Source organism: Notechis scutatus, chromosome 11 (genome assembly GCF_049901735.1).
Source record: "Notechis scutatus isolate UNSWTSFEM ecotype Mainland chromosome 11, rNotScu1.2, whole genome shotgun sequence".
Lineage (NCBI taxonomy): Eukaryota > Metazoa > Chordata > Lepidosauria > Squamata > Elapidae > Notechis > Notechis scutatus.
The window spans coordinates 19,408,082-19,425,843 of NC_142019.1; the positions used below are offsets into that span (position 1 = coordinate 19,408,082).

General features: G+C 47.9%; 1 protein-coding gene across 1 annotated transcript in view; it reads right to left on the reverse strand.

Annotated features, from left to right (window-relative positions):
- Positions 1 to 17,282, reverse strand: part of RASGRF1 (Ras protein specific guanine nucleotide releasing factor 1) — a 41,773-nt gene extending 24,491 nt beyond the window's left edge. The window contains exons 1-3 of the mRNA XM_026684687.2: positions 16,356 to 17,282; positions 6,235 to 6,341; positions 55 to 202 (exon numbers count right to left, since the gene is read on the reverse strand). Coding sequence (XP_026540472.1) covers positions 55 to 202; positions 6,235 to 6,341; positions 16,356 to 16,619 — 519 coding nt within the window. The 5' untranslated portion in view covers positions 16,620 to 17,282. The remainder of the gene's footprint in view (positions 1 to 54; positions 203 to 6,234; positions 6,342 to 16,355) is intronic.
- Between the last annotated feature and the right edge of the window lie 480 nt (positions 17,283 to 17,762).

Consider the following 17,762-nt stretch of genomic DNA (forward strand, 5'->3'; position numbering starts at 1 on the left):
AGTTCCCTCGCACTTTGAGCAGCTGGCAGCACGTTTTGAGCCTGGGCTCCATACCTCTGATTTCAGGCGCTCTGTCTCTATTTCTCCATCTTCAATTTGTTGCCTGAGTTGCTTGGCAACTGTTTTTTCGGTCTCCACGATCTGAAGTAAATGGAGGTACTTCTGCATTAAGCCTTCATGCTCTGTGGCGAGAGTCCCATAACTATGACAGAGACAGCACAGAGAGAGAGAGAGAGAGAGGGAGGGAGAGAGAGGAACCGTTAAAAGTTGCCCTCCTTCCTGGCAGCTCCAAAACCCCTTAAGGCCGGCGATTCGTGATGCCCCCAACCGCACTGCACCGCAACAGTGGGCTCCCAGGTCAGGTTGTTCCTGTAAAGCAAATTATTTCCAATGTGCTACTTCACTTCCAGAGTCTTTACTGATGAACTGCTGTCACTAAGACGTTTTATGGAATCACAGAATTTGGGGACAGTTGGGTTGAAAGCAGCCTTGGAGGCCATCAGATGCAGAGTCCCCTGTTTTCTGCAGGAATCCAAATGAAAGTAACTCTGTGGAATGGCTCTTTTAGCCCTTCTTTGTCCTGATCTTCGATACGTGGTTCTTAGAGGTAGCTATCAAGCAGGAACCACTTTTATATAGTTATTACATTTGATTACTGCCCTTCTCACCACAGAGCTACTCTGGGCAGCTTACAAGGTTAAAGGCAATGATCCCTCAACCACCCCCAGAGTGAAAGTCCCCTGTTGGGGCCCCACCTTCTGCCTGCAAGTCTGTCTAGACAAGCCTGAGTCTTGGAGACCTGTTTGGGTCAGCAATGCTGGGCTGATGGGCACGCCAGCTGGGCTCCCTTAGCTCAATGGCCTTGGAAATGAAACACCGGAAGTGTCATTATTCCCGACCAGCCCTTCCCTTCGGAGCCCAGCATTGCTGACCCAAACAGGTCTCCAAGACTCAGGCTTGTCTAGACAGACTTGCAGGCAGAAGTGGGGTGGGAGGAGGTTTCATGGGTTGAATGTTTTGTATGCTTTCGCTTTTCCTGTAACTGCTTGGGATTTTTTTTAGTGTGTGTGTGTGTGGGAGAATTAGCCATCTGCGCAGGCTCCTTCTCAACCGGTTCCAGCCTGGCATTCAAGGTTGCGGTGCTCCAAGGACGACCTCTTCTCAACATCTCACCTTGGAGTTTCCAAAACACTTTTGCAGCATGTTATTGGCTACAGATAGACATGCGTATTGGGGTGGGGGTGGGTTGAAGGAGAAATTTAGCCTAACGCTTCCCACCGAATTGCAGACTCCGCCTGACTTCTCTGCAATCACTTTCTCTCTCAGTAAAAGTTCCTTTTGAAATGCAAACCGCTGCAAGAGTTTTACTTTCTTGAGAACGTAGCTGGGGCAGGTCCTTACACTGGTTCTCAGATAGTCTGGACCCATGCTCTGAAGGGCTTTCAGGGTGAGAACCAACTCCTTGAATTGGACCTAGAAGCAACCAATGATGCTCTTGGACCAGCATTGCACCATGGGCCACTCTAGGGGCCCCAACAGCTGCCCACACAGCTGCATTCTGCACCAGCTGAAGCTTAACTCTATAATGAAAAAGGAACAGAAATCATAGAGGGAAGACCTTTTTCTTTATATTAAAAATATCCATCTCTGTTCAGATATCCAGGTGAATGAACTTAGCAGTGCTATAACCTGCATCAGATGGAATAAAAAACAAGTAAAGGAGAAAATATGCACTCTTTTTTTAAATGCGGATTGTCAATCTTCCCAAACAGCATGAACAGAATACTTGAATGGAAGACTAGAACGGAAGACTTGGTTTAGCCTGACAATTGTTGTGTGACCCTTTCAAAAGTGTGAGGACCAATCTAAGCAGGCTCTTTCCACAAGGTTTCTGACGGGTCTGGCAGACGACATTTTACTTCAGAAGGTGAATGGAGCTACAAGAGGATCACTAGCACCTAATTTGATAAAAATATTTAATTAAGGAACTGAAAATAGTAGGGACATTCTGGAAAAGTGTCAATGCCATGCTGGAGTTCTTAAGTGTAAGAGAAATAAATAAAGGCTGAACTGTCAGTCACATATTTTGGGATTTCAGGAAGACCAATCTTGATAAACGGAGCGATCTGATTGATACCAAATGTCCATGTTGGTAGAGCTAATGAAAAAGCAAGTGAGAGATCCCCCAAAGGAGATACTAAAAGCACAATTACAAACAAAAAGAAGACACCTAAAGAAACCAACCTGGCTGCATGACAAACATAGCGAACACATTTAAACAAAACTATACACAGGTGGTAGGTAGAAAAAGAGCCAAATTGCCAAGGAACAGAAAATGCAGACAGTCCAAAACCGGAGAGATTGTAAAAGCTCAGAATGAAGTGATGGGAAAGGGTCTTTTTAAGATATATTCAGAATAAAGAACTATATGAGAGCATAATGATAGCAGGTAAAAGAAAAAGGAGAAATATTTAATTCCTATCCAAGGTGTGGTGGTCCAGTGGTTAAAGATGCTAAGCTTGTCAACTGACAGCCTGGGGTTTGAGACCCAAGCACTTGAGATGGGGAGAGCTCCCATTCCTCGCCCCAGCTCCTGCCCACCTAGCTGTTCAAAAGCATGCAAATGAAAGTAGATAAATAGGTACCACTTCAGTGGAAAGGTAACAGCATTCTGGGCACCTCAGCTACATGCCAGCCACATGACCACAGAAGGGTCTTCAGACAATGCTGGCTCCCTCAGCTAAGAAACAGAAATGAGAGATTCTGGAGACCAAAATGGGGAAACCTTTATCTTTACTTTTACTAAACTCCTATTTTGGTTTAATTTTCCCCAACAGGAAAGGATTTGTCTGTAAACTGCAACTGTGAAAAGCAAGATGAAGCGTGAGACTGATAACAAGCTGGTGGAAATACTACTTCTTTTTAGTTAGTATATTTTTTTAGGAGGAGGAGATTAATTGCTTCCTAATAAATTCCTGGGAATTAGTGTTTGACTGAACCTTTGAGAAATTCTGGGAAATAGTTGAGGTGCCAGACAACTGGAGGTGGACAAATGCCAGCCATAACTTCAAAAAGAAGATCTGGAGAACTAGATCCGACCTCTGAGAACAGAAAGTCAAAGGATTAATGAGTAGACTATCAAATTCTATTATGACTACTGCAAGTCCACAATATTTTGATCATCAAATGATTAAATAGGTCTGGATGAAATTAGAATTTATGGAAAAGTGATTAACATTTCTTCATTAAACAGAGGAAGGAAAGTATCAAGTTCTGAATCAGCATTTTTATTAATCACTGGGATGAATCCATTGAAGGTAACAGAAAATTGGGTGCAGGTATCTTGGAAAACAAATCAAATTCAAACTGACTTTGAGGAGTTGGAGAAATTGGAGGGAAACAGCAAAATGAAATGCAACAGAGACAAGTTCAAAATTTTTCACCAGAGAAGCCAAATAAAGAAGAAGGGGTAAGAAGCACGCCATGACTTAGTAGCAAGTCTTGTGAAAAACACCTTTGAGTAGTCGTGGTTGGAAAAGAGACAGAAGCAGCCGTGGGATGAGACCCCTAAAAAGGCAAACACAATGTACATTGCCGGAGGAAGGGCAGTTTCTAAATCATTTTGCTTTGGACAAACCCCAAGTAGGGCTCCACACTTTGAGAAGGAGTCGCTGAAATTTCTTCCATGAAAGGCAATGAGATAATCAGAGGTCTAAAAATGAAACGTTCAGAGGAGTTGGGTCCATATAAAAGCCCAAATGGGCTTATGATAATACTCTCCAATATCCAAAAGATGTCCCTGATCAGAAGGTTAACTCTCCATTGACTCAGACTATCCAACACAGAAAAATGGATTTATATTGCATAGAGTGGGTTCCAAATGGGAGGTTTTCAACAATCTTTTAACTTATTGGAATCAATGAGCCAAGAAGAGGTGGGCTCATCTTTTCCTGGAGTTATTATCTAAGAAGAAACTGGACCATTTTCTGCTTAATATGGATTCCACGAACACTACTTTGTGCTTCGAAGAACCTTTAAGCTCTGGAACTCAGCATGCCTCACCCTAACCCTCACCAAGTTATAGTCACAGTTCACGCCTGACTAAAGGCAAGTGTTTTCAGGGACAAGATAAAGTGTGGTTTGTGAAGCCTGCTAAGCTTGTTACTGATTTAAATACTCAAAGTCACGTTCAATTTATTTGGTATTTTGGCACTGAATTCCCACCGTGACACTGAGGACTCAGCAAAGCACAGGACCACTGTGGGGTAATAGGCCTGGGCCCCAGAGGTGAAGGGCTCAGCTAATCTGACACAAATAAAGCTGGCCTATGCCTCACACAAAGCCAGTACAGGAATGGGCTTTACTTAGTGTGGTGGGTGCATTCAGCCAGGATGTGGCTTATTCAGTTAACCATAACCAAGGAAACCACAGAATGGCGCAATCCACAAGCTCAGTAGAAAGTGAAGTGATTGAAACTGCATTACAGCGAACTAAGAAACTGGACTGGCCAGTCCAGGTGCTGCCCCACTCTGCTCCCCCCATAGACAGCCGGTTTCCAGTGGGAGCAAGGCACTTACACACCATCTGGTGCCAGAAATAATGTATGGCCAAAATAGGGACTATTAATAGCCTGGACTGCCTGAGGAGGCCAAATTTTATGCTATTATTTCTCCTTGATTTGGAATGTTTTTGCTTTTTATTGATCTATGCTGTTTAGATTCCTAAATGGTGAGCTGGGCAGCCTTCCCTGGATCCTCTGCCCCCCCCTCCCCCGACACACACACACACACACACACACACACTTTGGAAGCCTCCTTCCATGGCTGGCTCCTCCTCAGCTGTCCAGGATTCTTCCGTCAGGCGGCTCCTTCAGCTGCACTCCAGGGTGCCATTTAACTGGCCCCCAAATTTAAAGTAAATAGTTATTCCCAGACAATATACAGTATTCATCTGGCTCCTTCATGCTGCTTTTTATAATTGCAATTTTCCAGGAAGAGGTGAATTTTAGGAGGAACACTCTTTTTTCTTAAAGAGATTAAGGCAGAATGTACTTTTCATGGGTGGGACCAGCTTTAATCGGAGGTCAAAGGAATTTTCAGGATATTTGTCAAATAGTCAAAGATTCCACAGCATCAAACTGAGACAGACATTATTCCCTCTTTATTGTAATTGTTAATTAAAAGTCCAGGATAAAAAACAGCATATTTAAAGGTAGACAATAAATTCAATATGCAAATGTCAAGGATGAGATTTTATCTTTGATTGCAGCATCTCACAGCTGCCCAAGGTCACAATACAAGGATAGAGGGGGAAACATCTGAAACGACCAAACAGCAGTTACCCACCCCCACAAATGTTTTGATAACATCTAGGAATTAGCTACAAAAAAGCACTCCACATCCTGCACCAGTTCCAGGCAGCATACAGCCCCTGTGACGAAGAAAAATGCTGTTTTGTTTTTTTAATTTCTGGTAGCTAAGGGGGAAATCTTTGTATAGAAATGGAATCTTCCTTCCTGAATTCTTTAAACTGTCCCTAAATTGTTTTGACTGTCTCTTTTCAACTTCCAGGGCTCTCGTTTACATCAAGTCAGATATATTGCTACAAAGCTTTTAAGTTTCCCAGAATTCTTCATCAGATGAAAGGGTATAAAAAGAGGCAATGGAGGAAGAAAATTTAAATATTACATTTGTCACCATGAATATGGCTTTTGAAAATATAAACAAATGCTGGAAGTCTCTGGGAATGACCGTCTGCACTTCTGTTGTGCCTTTTGGAAGTGGAGGTGCCCAGGCACCCTGGGCAGGCAGAGGCTCCCCACAGGATCCCAGAGTTCCGCAGCCATTTACCCACCAAGGGCAACTGCCTCATCCTGACCAAAGCCCAGATGAAAACATTTGTATCCAGGTCCTCCTTGCTGATAAGCTGCCCGCCATTCAGACCTGCCCTTTGAGAAGTCAGAGGAGAGCTCCCAATGGCGCAGGGGTCACTCCGGGGTCTGAAGAAGGCGGGTGTAGCTCCTGCTTCCCCTTCCCTTCTTAGGAGTCAGGCTCCAAAACCCAAGAAAGGCACTCTAAGTCAGGGGTACCCAAACTGGGGCCGAGGCCTGGTACTGAACTGCGGCCCATTCAGGAGCCCTCGGATAATGGGAGAGCACAAGGCAGCCCTTCCCTCCCTCAGGCTCAGCCTGCCCGGAGCCGTCCTGGGGAGGCTTTTCTGCTGGGGGGTCCTTACCTGGCATGACTGATAGCTGCTACCCATTCATCACAATCCTTGGCATCCTCAGTTCTCAGCTCCAGAGTTTTCTGGTTCTCATGATTGAAGTTAACCGTAAAATAATGCTATAAAAATGAAGAGAAATGGTCTGACTGTTATTTATTTATTGTTACATTTATACTGCCCCATTTTTTTTCATCATAAAAACTCAAGATGGCTAAAATAATGAAATGTGTAAAAGATAACACTAAAATTAACACACTCAAAATCAGAATCACAAGATGAATCCAATGTGAACCCCCTCACCCCGGCAGAGGACTGCAGGAGGCCATCCGGGCTGAAAACGGAGCCCGGGAGAGCCGTGGGCAGCGCTCCCGAGCTCCGTTTCCACTGGCAGAGACACCGTGGGCCAGTCCTTCCTTCGCTGTTCCCAGGGCGGCCCTGTGGGCCGGATTGGGCCCACGGGCCTTGAGTTTGACACCCCTGCTCTCGAGGGAAGAAACCCTGAGAGGGCTTCTCCCAGCATCGGCATATGCCCTTTGCCTGGCTCTGAGGCCGGGAGGTGCGCCCGAGAAGGACTCTGGGAGCACCTGTCACACTGCCAGCCAGCCCCCTGAGCCCAAAGGAGCCTCCAGTACTGTGCCTGGGACCCTGAAGGCTTCGAGGCAGGCAGCTCTGGTGATTGTCTAAGCCTCCCTAATTGCACCCCCACCCTCACCTTTGGCTCAGTGCCCTCCCCAGGAAATAAGAGCAACCCATGATTGGCAACCAGCAGGCCCCTCCTGCTCATCCATGGCCGTTCTGTCTCTCTGTTTAGAGAAGCAAATATTTCTTATATTTCTTACAATTATATGACGGTATCATTATAACATATTCTTATGTTATGCACTGGTTGTCTAGTGAAACCCTAAAGGCAGGCAAAGATTGCTGGAACCTGGTATTGTTGCAGGAGTTGGTCTGCCTGGGAAGCCATGAATTCTTCCTGGGCCAGAAGCAGGGCTCCCTGTTAAGCCTCTTGCCATCTTCCGCTCAGGCCGTGGAAGGATTGAGCCACCTGGACTGGGCTCCCATTAGAGGCAAACTGAACCGGTAGAACAATCATCCCAGTCAAGCGGGAAGAAAGCGCAGGGAGTTCTGCTCCAGGCGCTGGGCTGTTCAGCCGGAGGAAAATAGCGTGATTTGCATAGGACACAAACACGCTCATGGGGTAAAGGCCCAGTGCCATTAAGTTGAAGAGCTTTTGACCCGTTCTGCCACTGATGACGTGATTGTCCTGCATGCAGTGAGCCTTTAATAGTTTTTAATAAATAGCTTTGATTGGATATTAATTATTGTTTTCATTCTAGACTTCATGGACGCGTCCGCCTGTTGAATAAGCCCCGGTGTTTGGTCTCGGCCCAAAGGAGCGGGGGAGGCCCCGGTTTGTTTCAGGCTTTGTGTCAAGGAGCTGAGCAGACTCAGGACAGGCTATTTTTAGCTTCCTTTGGCATTTATTCTTGTTGTGTTAATTTTCATCAGGGAAGCTTCTAGCCCAGCCAAAGAGTTCTTGCCGTTCATTTGCTCTCCTTTCTACAGTCTCCTAGGAAACGGAATATTCTGCATGGCCACAGATCCAATCGATCAAGTGGGGAAACAAGTACGGAAGCGCCTGGGCTGCCCCCCTTCTGCTTCCACTGGTCAAATCAGAGGAGACCCCAAAAGGCAACCCGAGAGGAGATCTGGATAGGCAGAGACTGACCCCCGACTCCCAAGGCACTCGGGGATGCCAGGGGGCGAGCACGGGGGCCTCTCTTGCCACACTGGGGCTGCTCTGGGCACCTGCTCACCTGGCACTGTTCACCCCGCGTTCCTGAGCTCCTAACTACGCAGAGTAGGGGTCAAGGGGCTGCTTGGAAGGATGATGGCCACATGCCAACCGAGCACAGCCCACTGTTCTTGCCCCGCTGACACCACAGGGAGGTCCCAGAGCGGGATTTCCACCCGATTTCCCCGGGGCTTTGCTCCGCCCGATCAATGGCTTGGGACCACTTTCCATAATGCTTGGGTCCCTCTGCCTTTCCCCTCCCCAGGCCTTTGTGTTCTGTGCTGAGAAAGGAGGCGCAACCGAGGAAGGGAACAGCAGCTCGTGGCTCCCTTTGCTGAGCCTGGAAGTGCTGCCTTGATCAACCCAAGGGAGTCGGGACCTTTAGGTGGCCTGTTCTCCCTGACCCCGCCTGCTATCAGGCGCAGCACGGAGCAGTGTGGGGGTAGCCCCGGGGTAGAGCTGTGCCAAAGGAGGGCAGAGCTGCCTGGAAGTGTGCCAGATCATGCCAGTGGCTCTCAGGATGCTGGTGCTGGCCGGGCTCCTGCCCTGGGGAGCTTCTCACCCCCCCCTCTGTTCCCCCCCCCCCAGTCTGGCTTGCCTTCTTCAAGGGCATCCTGTTGGATTCAGTTGCAGCAGCACCCTGGAAACATTGCGGATGAGGCCGAGCAGAAGAGGGTTTTCTCATCTAAATATAGCTCTTCTCACTGGCACGGCTGATTATGCGAAGGGCAGCCAATCGCAGCAGGCATTCATGCCAATGTGTGCAGGGCCTTATCCTGCGAAAGACCTGCCGTTCTTTCTGATCTTAAACCAGAACTGATGTCCAAAATGATGGGATGTGGACCACTGCAGAGGACTGCATGTTTCTGTTTGGTTCCAAAGGTCTCCATGCTTCCACAGGGGACCACTTCCCAAACAAGGATCCACAGGACTAGCACCTTAACCTACAGTATTTGGTAAAGCTTCAGGCAGTTCCTGTACCGGAGGATACCTAAGGGTACCCTGCATAGATTCCAGTCCTTCAGGGGGAAAAGGAGGGCTGTGCGAAGCATGAGCTAGAGCCAGGGGGAGGAAAGAGTGCTCCTCTGGCATGCCTAGAGAAGGAAGAGGATATGCCTGGAGAATACCATTGTTTCCTCAGCCCAAGAGAATATAGAGGGAGGACACCCTCCATGCAGGACTGATGGTGTGCATCTCCAACTGCAAAGCACAACGAAGGAGCCCTTTGCAGAAAATGCAGGCGCATCTGGTGCCTGAAGGAGGAGACAGCTGGGAAGAGTGAGGGACTGTCTGCCAGGTCATAATAGAGAGCAAAGGCATGCTGGATGAACTAACAGAGGTATAACAACAGGAACTGGTGTGTGTGTGTGTGTGTGTGTGTGTGTAAAAAAGAGACAAGAAGGACAGCCGGAAATGAGAAAGGGAGAAAGTATTTTGTACCCTGGAATTCAGAATCAAATTCCAACCCTCACCAAAAAAAGAGGTTCTCAATCTTCAGTTGAGGAAAGAGACCCCAGCAAGGGAGTCAGGAGAGTGGATCCCTGAAGGGCAGAGGGGCTCCAGCTTCATCCTGCAAAAAGACAGGCTTGGAAGTTGCTGATTCCCTTCGGTGTGGAATAGAAACTAGAGATGACAATAAACCCAACGTCTCATGAAACAAGTTTGTCTCTCAGGAGCACAGATTAGCAATGTGACAGAACAATTTCCAAGATTTATCAAACTGACTGTCAATTTTCCTTTTCTGCTCTTCTGTTTGGGGACGGATGATACTGCAGTAACAGCTATAACTGCATCACTGTGGATTCTGGAAGGAAATCAATATTCTGGAGTTTCAGGTGTTTCTCATCCACTCATCAAGGCCTACAAAGGAAAAAGGAAACGGCCAGCTAAACTGACCGGCTAGACAAATGCTATGGACTGGGAGAGGTTTGGTTTCAAGAGCTTCTGTCTTGAATGATTGGCACAAGGAGTAGTTAAAAACGTGTGGCCAGGTGTGGTGACTCTAATCAAGAGAACGTTCAGTTTCATTTTTTGAGGTACAACTCCATCTAAAAACCTTGGATAAATACCAATGGGCTGTAGAAAAAAGAGGAGTGGAGGGCTGGGGAGAAAGGATGAGCAGGGAGGGAAGGGAACGCAGAAGCTTTTCCACCAAAGCATGGTGATGAAGAAGTCTTGACATTGAACCTTAGAACCTACGATTGGGAGGGACCTTGGACCTTCTAGCCTAACCCCTTACTCAAGCAGGAGACCCTATACCATTCCGGACAAGTGGCTGTCCAACCTGTTTTTGAAAAGTGTCCAAAACTCCCAAGGTTGTCCTATTAAGATTGGAGATAAAACTCCAGAAGAATCTGAAATAAGGATTTGTATCCTGCAGAAATAAAGGAGACAGAACAATTATAGAGCAATATCTTCCTATTATACAATGAACTATCAAGAATAATAGCTCAGCGCATGGCATTATCCATCACAATACGGGAAATACAATCAAATGAGATCATATTTGGAGAGTTTGGTAGGATGGGATCTCTCAGGATTGAGAAGGAAGAAATGAATCTTGTTCAAAAGTAGTTTTAGAAAGAGAGGAAGAGGGCTTGAACTATAAAATCTACAAGACAATTCAAGGGAAGGCACTTGTTGGTGCTCTTGAGAGTACATTGTTTAAAGTAGGTGGAAGGGTGAATAAAAACAGCACTTATAAATGTTACCTATTGCTGACAATTCAACTATGGAAAAATATGGACGTGATTACCAAAAGCAAAGATCTTTCCAAACATGAAGTGGTAACGATGGGGACTTTAATTGCCCTGACATATGTTAACAGGCAAGCTCTGCCAAGCATGGCCCTTTGAGGAAATCCCCACCTTGCTATTTTTCTGGCACTTTTCTTGTTCAGAAGGTAGAAGAAAGCACAAGAACTTCAACTACCCTTGTTTACATGAATCAATGAGGAAAGCCTACAAAGGCCAGTGGGTGCAGTAATGATCTAATACATATCGATCTTACAGAAGACAATGTTGAAAAAGCACTACGCAATCTAAAACCATCTCTATCTATTGGACCGGACGGAATATGTGCCTACTTCTTAAAAAAGCTATCCACTGCCATAGCAGAACCTCTAAGCATAATCTTCGAAAAATCTTTTAGGACCAGCTCCTTGCTTAACCTATGGTCACAAGCCACGGTCATCCCCATCTTCAAAAAGGGAGACCCCAGACTAGTTGAAAATTACAGACCAATCTCTTTATGCTGCATCACCTGTAAAGTCATGGAATCAATTATTAACCAATCCATCATCCTCCACTTAGAGACAAACAACCTACTCTCTAATAAACAATTTGGTTTCAGAAAAAACCTATCATGTAATCTGCAACTCTTACACTGCAAAAACATATGGACTACATAACTCGATCAGGGCAAAGCAATAGACGCAATCTACATAGACTTCTGTATCAGAAAATAAAATACAAGCTGAATAGTCAAGATCTTGTTGATGATCCAAACTCTGTCAAAGATCTTGGAGCACTCATCTCAAAAGACCTAAGTGCTAGAGCCCATTGTAACTACATAGCCAAAAAGGCATTAAGAGTTGCTAACCTAATCCTACCTAGCTTTTTCTCTGGTAATATCACACTACTAAATAGAGCATACAAAACATTTGCTAGACCAATGCTCGAATACAGCTCATCAGTCTGGAGCCCACATTACATATCTGATATTAACACAGTTGAGAAAGTCCAGAAATATTTCACAAGAACAGTTCTCCACTCCTCTACTCGTTGTAGAATACCTTATGCCACCAGACCCGAAATTCTAGACCTAGAAAACCTAGAACTATGCCGCCTTCGGTCCAATCTAAGTATAGTATATAAAATCATACATTGCAATGACTTACCTGTCAATGAATACTTCAGCTTCAAACATAACAACACAAGAACACACAATAGATACAAACTCAAGGTTAACTGCACCAAAATTGATTGCAGGAAATACGACTTCAGCCACAGAGTGGTCAATGTCTGGAATACTCTACCTGACTCTGTGGTTTCTTCCCCAAACCCCAAAAACTTTAACCTTAGACTGTCTACTATTGACCTCACCCCTTTCCTAAGAGGTCTGTAGCATAAGCGCACCAATGTGCCTACCGTCCCTGTCCTATTGTTTCTTTTATTTTTCTTATATGTACCCATTTCATGTATTCATAACTATGTATATACTCATTCCTATTATCTTGTAAGTGATTGACAAATCAAAATAAATAAATAAATAAAATAAATAAAGCGTATCTACAAGAAAGTGGGTTTTAATCCATATGGAACAATGAGTTGTAAATGAGAAGAAGAGCACATGGTGGGCAAAAGTTATTTAAAAAGGAGATGCTAAAAGCACAGACTATTCCAAATGAGAACAAAGGGAAGACAGCCAAAGAAGCGGAATAGAAGAGGACATGTTCTGGAGAAAGAACCACAAGTACCGCAGGAAGGCCCAGAATTTGAGGGAGCTTGTCAGACAGTTTTGGTGTTCAGAATGAGCTGAAAGGAGCAGCGGATGCTTAAAAAGAGAAAAAGGCCTTCTTCAGGGTTTGCTGACAAGGCAAGAAGAAGTAGAATCAAAATCAACGGTCCAGAAAAGGCAGAACATTTGGCCCCTTTAGTGAGCCTGTTGTGTGAGAAGAGGATGGCATTTCTAGGTTGAAGAAACAGGGCTACAAATTCAGCCTGATAGAAATCTAATCAGGAAATTTCAAAATGCTTTAAAATTCCAGGGCTGCTGAGTTGCACTTTAGAGCACTGAAGGAAACACCTCCTCATTGGGCTGGTGGTCTATGAAAATTCTGGTAAATGTGATGACAAAGACCCTAATTCTAACCCCAAACTTTCAAAAAAGGAGAAAGAAATTCATCAATATCTGATAAAACAATTGATCTATTGAATATACATGGAATTATTGAGTGTAGCCTGATTAACCTTATCTCATATTTATAAAAGTACAGAGCTAATATATTAAATATGGACTAAATACAGCTAGTCGTTGACTTATGAACACAACTGACCCCAAAATTTGTTTCTAAGCAAGATAGTTGCTAAAAGAACTTTGCCCCATTTTATGACTTTTCTTGCCACAGTTGTTAAGTGAATCGCAGTTAAGTTAGAAAACATTGTTAAAGGAACCTGGCTTCCTCATTGACTTTGCTTGTCAGAGGTGACTACTGCCAGAGGTGACTACTGACCCCCCGGGATCCTCCAAGTGTCACAAATGCAATTGCCAATTGCCAAGCATCCAAAGTTTGATCACATGATCATGGGATGCTGCAAGAGTCACCAATGCCAAAAATGGTCATTCTTTTCATTGCCGTTTTAACTTCAAATGGTCACTACCTGTAGAACGTCTACTGGGAATTTTGCAAATAGATTGATGGATGAAAACGGAGATCAAGGGGGCAAGAACAGGACAGACAAATATTGTTCACATTAAAAAGATGTAATTGTATTGATCACAGTGACATGGCTGGCAGAAATAAAATGTTAATCTGCATCAACAAAAATATAATTTCCAACCTTCAGCAACTGAAAAGGCCACTATAGACAGGTGAAACTCCCCCCCACACACACTGCTTGATTGTATGAATTTCAGAGGGGGGCCCTCCGAGGGGCAAATGGCCAGCAGGCAGAGAAAGGGGAGGGCAGCAAAGTAGAGTGGATGAAGCTGGAAACTAAGTAGAGCCACAAGGACCACCCAGCCTCGGGGAGAAAGGCCAGAAGCGCCTGAGGAGGTCACATTGGCCAATGCTCCTGTTCCAGAGTCTGGGCATTAAGGCAAACCCCGAGGGGAAGTTAGTCACAATCACCTTGAAGCCATTGGAAGGTGGAAGGGATGGAAGGAGGCTCCAGGCAGAATCCCTGCCCTGAGCAGCCGGTGGCTTGCCTGGGGTCGCTGATCCTTTGAAAGCCTGCAATTCTTCAGACCAAGAGAAAGCAAAGCCCCGTTTTTTCTGTTTGGAGGTTTTGCTTTCAAACTGGAGCGGAAGTGAAATGATGGAATTGGTGGTGCTGCAGAAACCCCATTTGGCTGTTGGCTGTTGGGAGGCAACACGTGTGACCTGTGAATGTGTTCCTGAATCTGGAACGGGCAGTGGAAAACGAAGCCCCGACTCCAGGAATGCCTCCTGTGACCATCATCTTTTGCAGACGGGACAAGCGATGAGGCCATCTCAAGTTTCCCAGCCTTCTTCTCAGGGCACGACTAGACAGCTCAGGGTGCTCCGGAATTGGACTGAGCTTCGTCCCAGCCCCCCCTCCCTCTGGGGCTGCTGCCTAGTAGATTGGCAGACACAGGCAGACAAAGGCAGGGATGCATCTATGGGTGGGGTACCCATATGAGGAGGGCCAAAGTGAGGTGAGGGGGAGGCTTCTTAAAGAATAAGAGAGAGGACAAAGTGGTAATGCATTTTCAGGGAATTCGAAGTCACCTGGAGTGTTTCTCTCGGCATCTGGTTTTCCTCTGCGGCAAGAAAATGGAGGGCCAGAGGCTGATGAGACCTTCCTGCCTATTCTGATGGCAGCAGCTTTTTTTTTTTTGGTTTTTAACAGAATAGCAGAGTTGGAAGGGACCCCAGAGGTTTTCCACCCACCTCTCCAGCAGGAGACCCCAGACCATTTTAGACAATCTTTTCTTAAACATCTCCAGTGTTGGAGGACCCATTCCTGGGTGGAGATCATCTGGCTTTGGAAACTGCTTAAAAGGTAGCAATGCTTTCCTACTCATGGCTTACACTTAAGCAGGGTTGAGATGATGCCCTATCATGACAACTCAGAAGTGGTTCCCAGGACACATGGAGCAGAAATAAGGTCGATGGGAGTAAGACTCTGCAATAGTAAATCAGTTGCAGGGAGGCCTTTAATTGTAATTTAATGCAGTTGTTTTGCTGCCGAACTGAGACGAGGAACGTGCTTTGAATAACCAAGATGTGGAAGCCTATTGTGTCCGTAGAGACCCCAAGTAGCAGGTAGTCCATTGTGACCATCTGTAACATACGATGATCGAGGACTTCACAGTTGAGTTGGTTTACTCAAAGCACCCCTGAGGAAGAAGGTGCCAGGAAAGCAGGGAGCTTTCCTCAGAACCTCACTGGCCTGGCCTGAACTAGACCTCTCCTGCCCTGTGGTCTGGCAGCTGGCCCCTTGGGCTAGAATGGGGAGATGCTGGAAATTGGCCCAGGTCGGGTCCTTCTCCACCCGCCTCTTGTTTCTAAAATATCAGCAAGGAGGACATGCAGCAGGGGAACGGATGTCCTGGTGTTCCTGTCAAGGCAAGCTGTGTGAGCAGCGGATCCAGTGACCCACCCTTCACCCGACTCCAGAAGGTGCTGATGTGGTTCTTTCCCTGACCATGTTAAGAACTGGATTTACCTGACTTGGGCAGTCTGGAATCTCAACTGTCTCACCCCCTTTATAAGGTCAGTTCTTCTTCAAGGAGCTTCGCAGGGCTGGGAACCGAGTCTGGGGGGGCATTTCTTGTACAGAGCTGAGGTTTCTCTCACTGTGCAGAGCAGCCGAGGGGACAGTTTGGAGCTCCTGAGCGACTGGGCTGAGCCTGACTGGCTCTGGGCCCAGGAGATTAGGAAATCCACCGAGGAGGCTGGGCTTGCGGGCTGGGCTGGGCTGACCTCCAGCCCTCCCCAAGAGAGAGTGAAGTCAATGGGGAACCGCTCGAGGGAGGGAGGGGGGGGGCTGGGGGAGGCAGATTTGAAGGAAGATGAGGGTGAATGGCTACAGATGAGCACAACCTCCCCCTTTCCTCCCCTCAGAAAATCAAGAGGAGTCTGGTAGCACTTTTTCCAGTTAATCGACTTTATTAAAAAGCATAAGCTTTTATTGACCCTCTTCATCTGAAAAGATCTTACTAGACTCTTTCTATCATTATTTTTTATTCCACAGAGACGAACAGAGCTCTCCTCCTATAATACCCTCCACTTGGAGCATTGCATTTTAGTATGCTGACTAATTAATCGGATGGGTTTCCATACTTAATTTTATAAAGAAACCTGCAGCTTCATTTAACTTATTTTCTGGGTGGATGTCTCCGTGATGGGGAGGGGGAAGCTCCCGCCCTTTGAGCCTGGGGTGCTGAAGGGGAGAGGACCAGCTTCTGACGCTGCTTATTAGGTGCATAGCGGGGGGGGGGGGAATGCACCTGGCAGCTGCTGAGAGACTCCCCAGCAGGATCTCCCCTGTGCAGAGGAGGAGAACCCCCAAAGAGGCTGGGAGGGCTCAGAGTCCCCCAATCTCTCCCTCCCCCTCCCTCCCTCCCCCCCAACATGCCCCCATCCCACCTGTTTCTCCAGTGCATCCTTGGGCTTGGGCGAAGGTGCTCTGTCGCACAGGCAGCCTTCCAACAGGTAGAGGCCAGCTGGCCGGGAACTGGAGTCATTCTCGAAGTAGAAAAGCATGTTCTGGAGGAGGGCGAACCACTTGGGGTGCCATTTGGTGTTGTCAGAGCTCCTCTTGCTGAGGTAGCCCCGCCGGGCCCCGTCCTTCTTGGCCAGCAGCCCCAGGTAGACGGCGTGCCCGTCGTTCAGGCGCAGCGCCTTCTGCATAGTGTGGGCACAGGGGAGCTCACAGATGCAGCAGCCGCAACGTCGTTCGCCTCAGCGGAGCCCCAGCAGGCTGGAGCCCCTCGCGCCGCCGGCCCGCCTCTCGCATGCCCGCCGCCGCGGCCCGGGCGCCCCCAGCTCCGCGGTCACCTGAGCGGCAGGTTGGACGGCCAGCACCGCGGACAGCGCCGCCGCCGCGCTCCGACCAGCCTTCAGCACCGCGGACAGCGGCCAACTGCGGCAGCGCCGCGGCGCTCGGAGCCTGCGCGCGCCCCGCCGGCCAGCCCGGCGGAGAAGAAGCGCCGCCGCCGCCGCCGCCGCTGCCCGCCTCGGCTCCCGGCAGGAGGGGACGGCGGTCCCGGGCGGGGCGGGGCGGGTGGCAGCCGAGCAGCCTGCAGACCGGCGCTCTCCCGACCGGGCCCCGCGCAGGAAGCCCGTCCTGGCAACCGCGGCGGCGCGCCTGAGCCGAGGTTTATTTTTAGCTTCCCTCTGGCGCCTCCCAACGCCCAGGAATTGGTCGGGGAGGAGGACCCTTCCCCGCGCCTGATGCCCGGCTTTTGGCGGGGCGGGACTTTTGATCAGCCGCATCTGCCGGGAATGCCGGTGCCCCCAGCGGGGAAGCTCGCCCTCCTCGCCTGGCTCCCACCAAGCCCGAGGCCATCTCGTGGCCGGGGTGCCATCCGTCCCAGCGGGCGCCTCGTCTGCAGGTGGCTCCGTGCGTCAAGCCGGGTCTCTTATCCAAGGGTCAGGCAAGAAGATCCGCAGGAAGAGCTGCTGAGCTCAGTCCAGTCCAGAAGCGGCACCCTTTCCTTCCCGCTGGCATCAAGGCCTCTTCTGAGGACGTTACATTCCCACCCCCCCATCCCTGGCCCCCATTAAGTCAGCCCAACTGCCAGACTCACGTTGGCCTCTGCTGAAGAGGCTCCCTTCAACCTCTTTTAGAAAGTGGGTCCATGCCCTCTTGGGTAGCCCCATGAGGGTCCCCACTTTCTAGCATCACCTCGCCATTGGCAAAGCAGATGGCAGCCAGCCTCATGACTGACCTAGTGGAAGAACCTGGGAAGATGCTGAATGTCCTGCCAGAGAGAGGCGTCTCTTTCCCCAACTGGCTCCTTTCTTCTGCCTCTGATCCTAAAGACGCCGGCC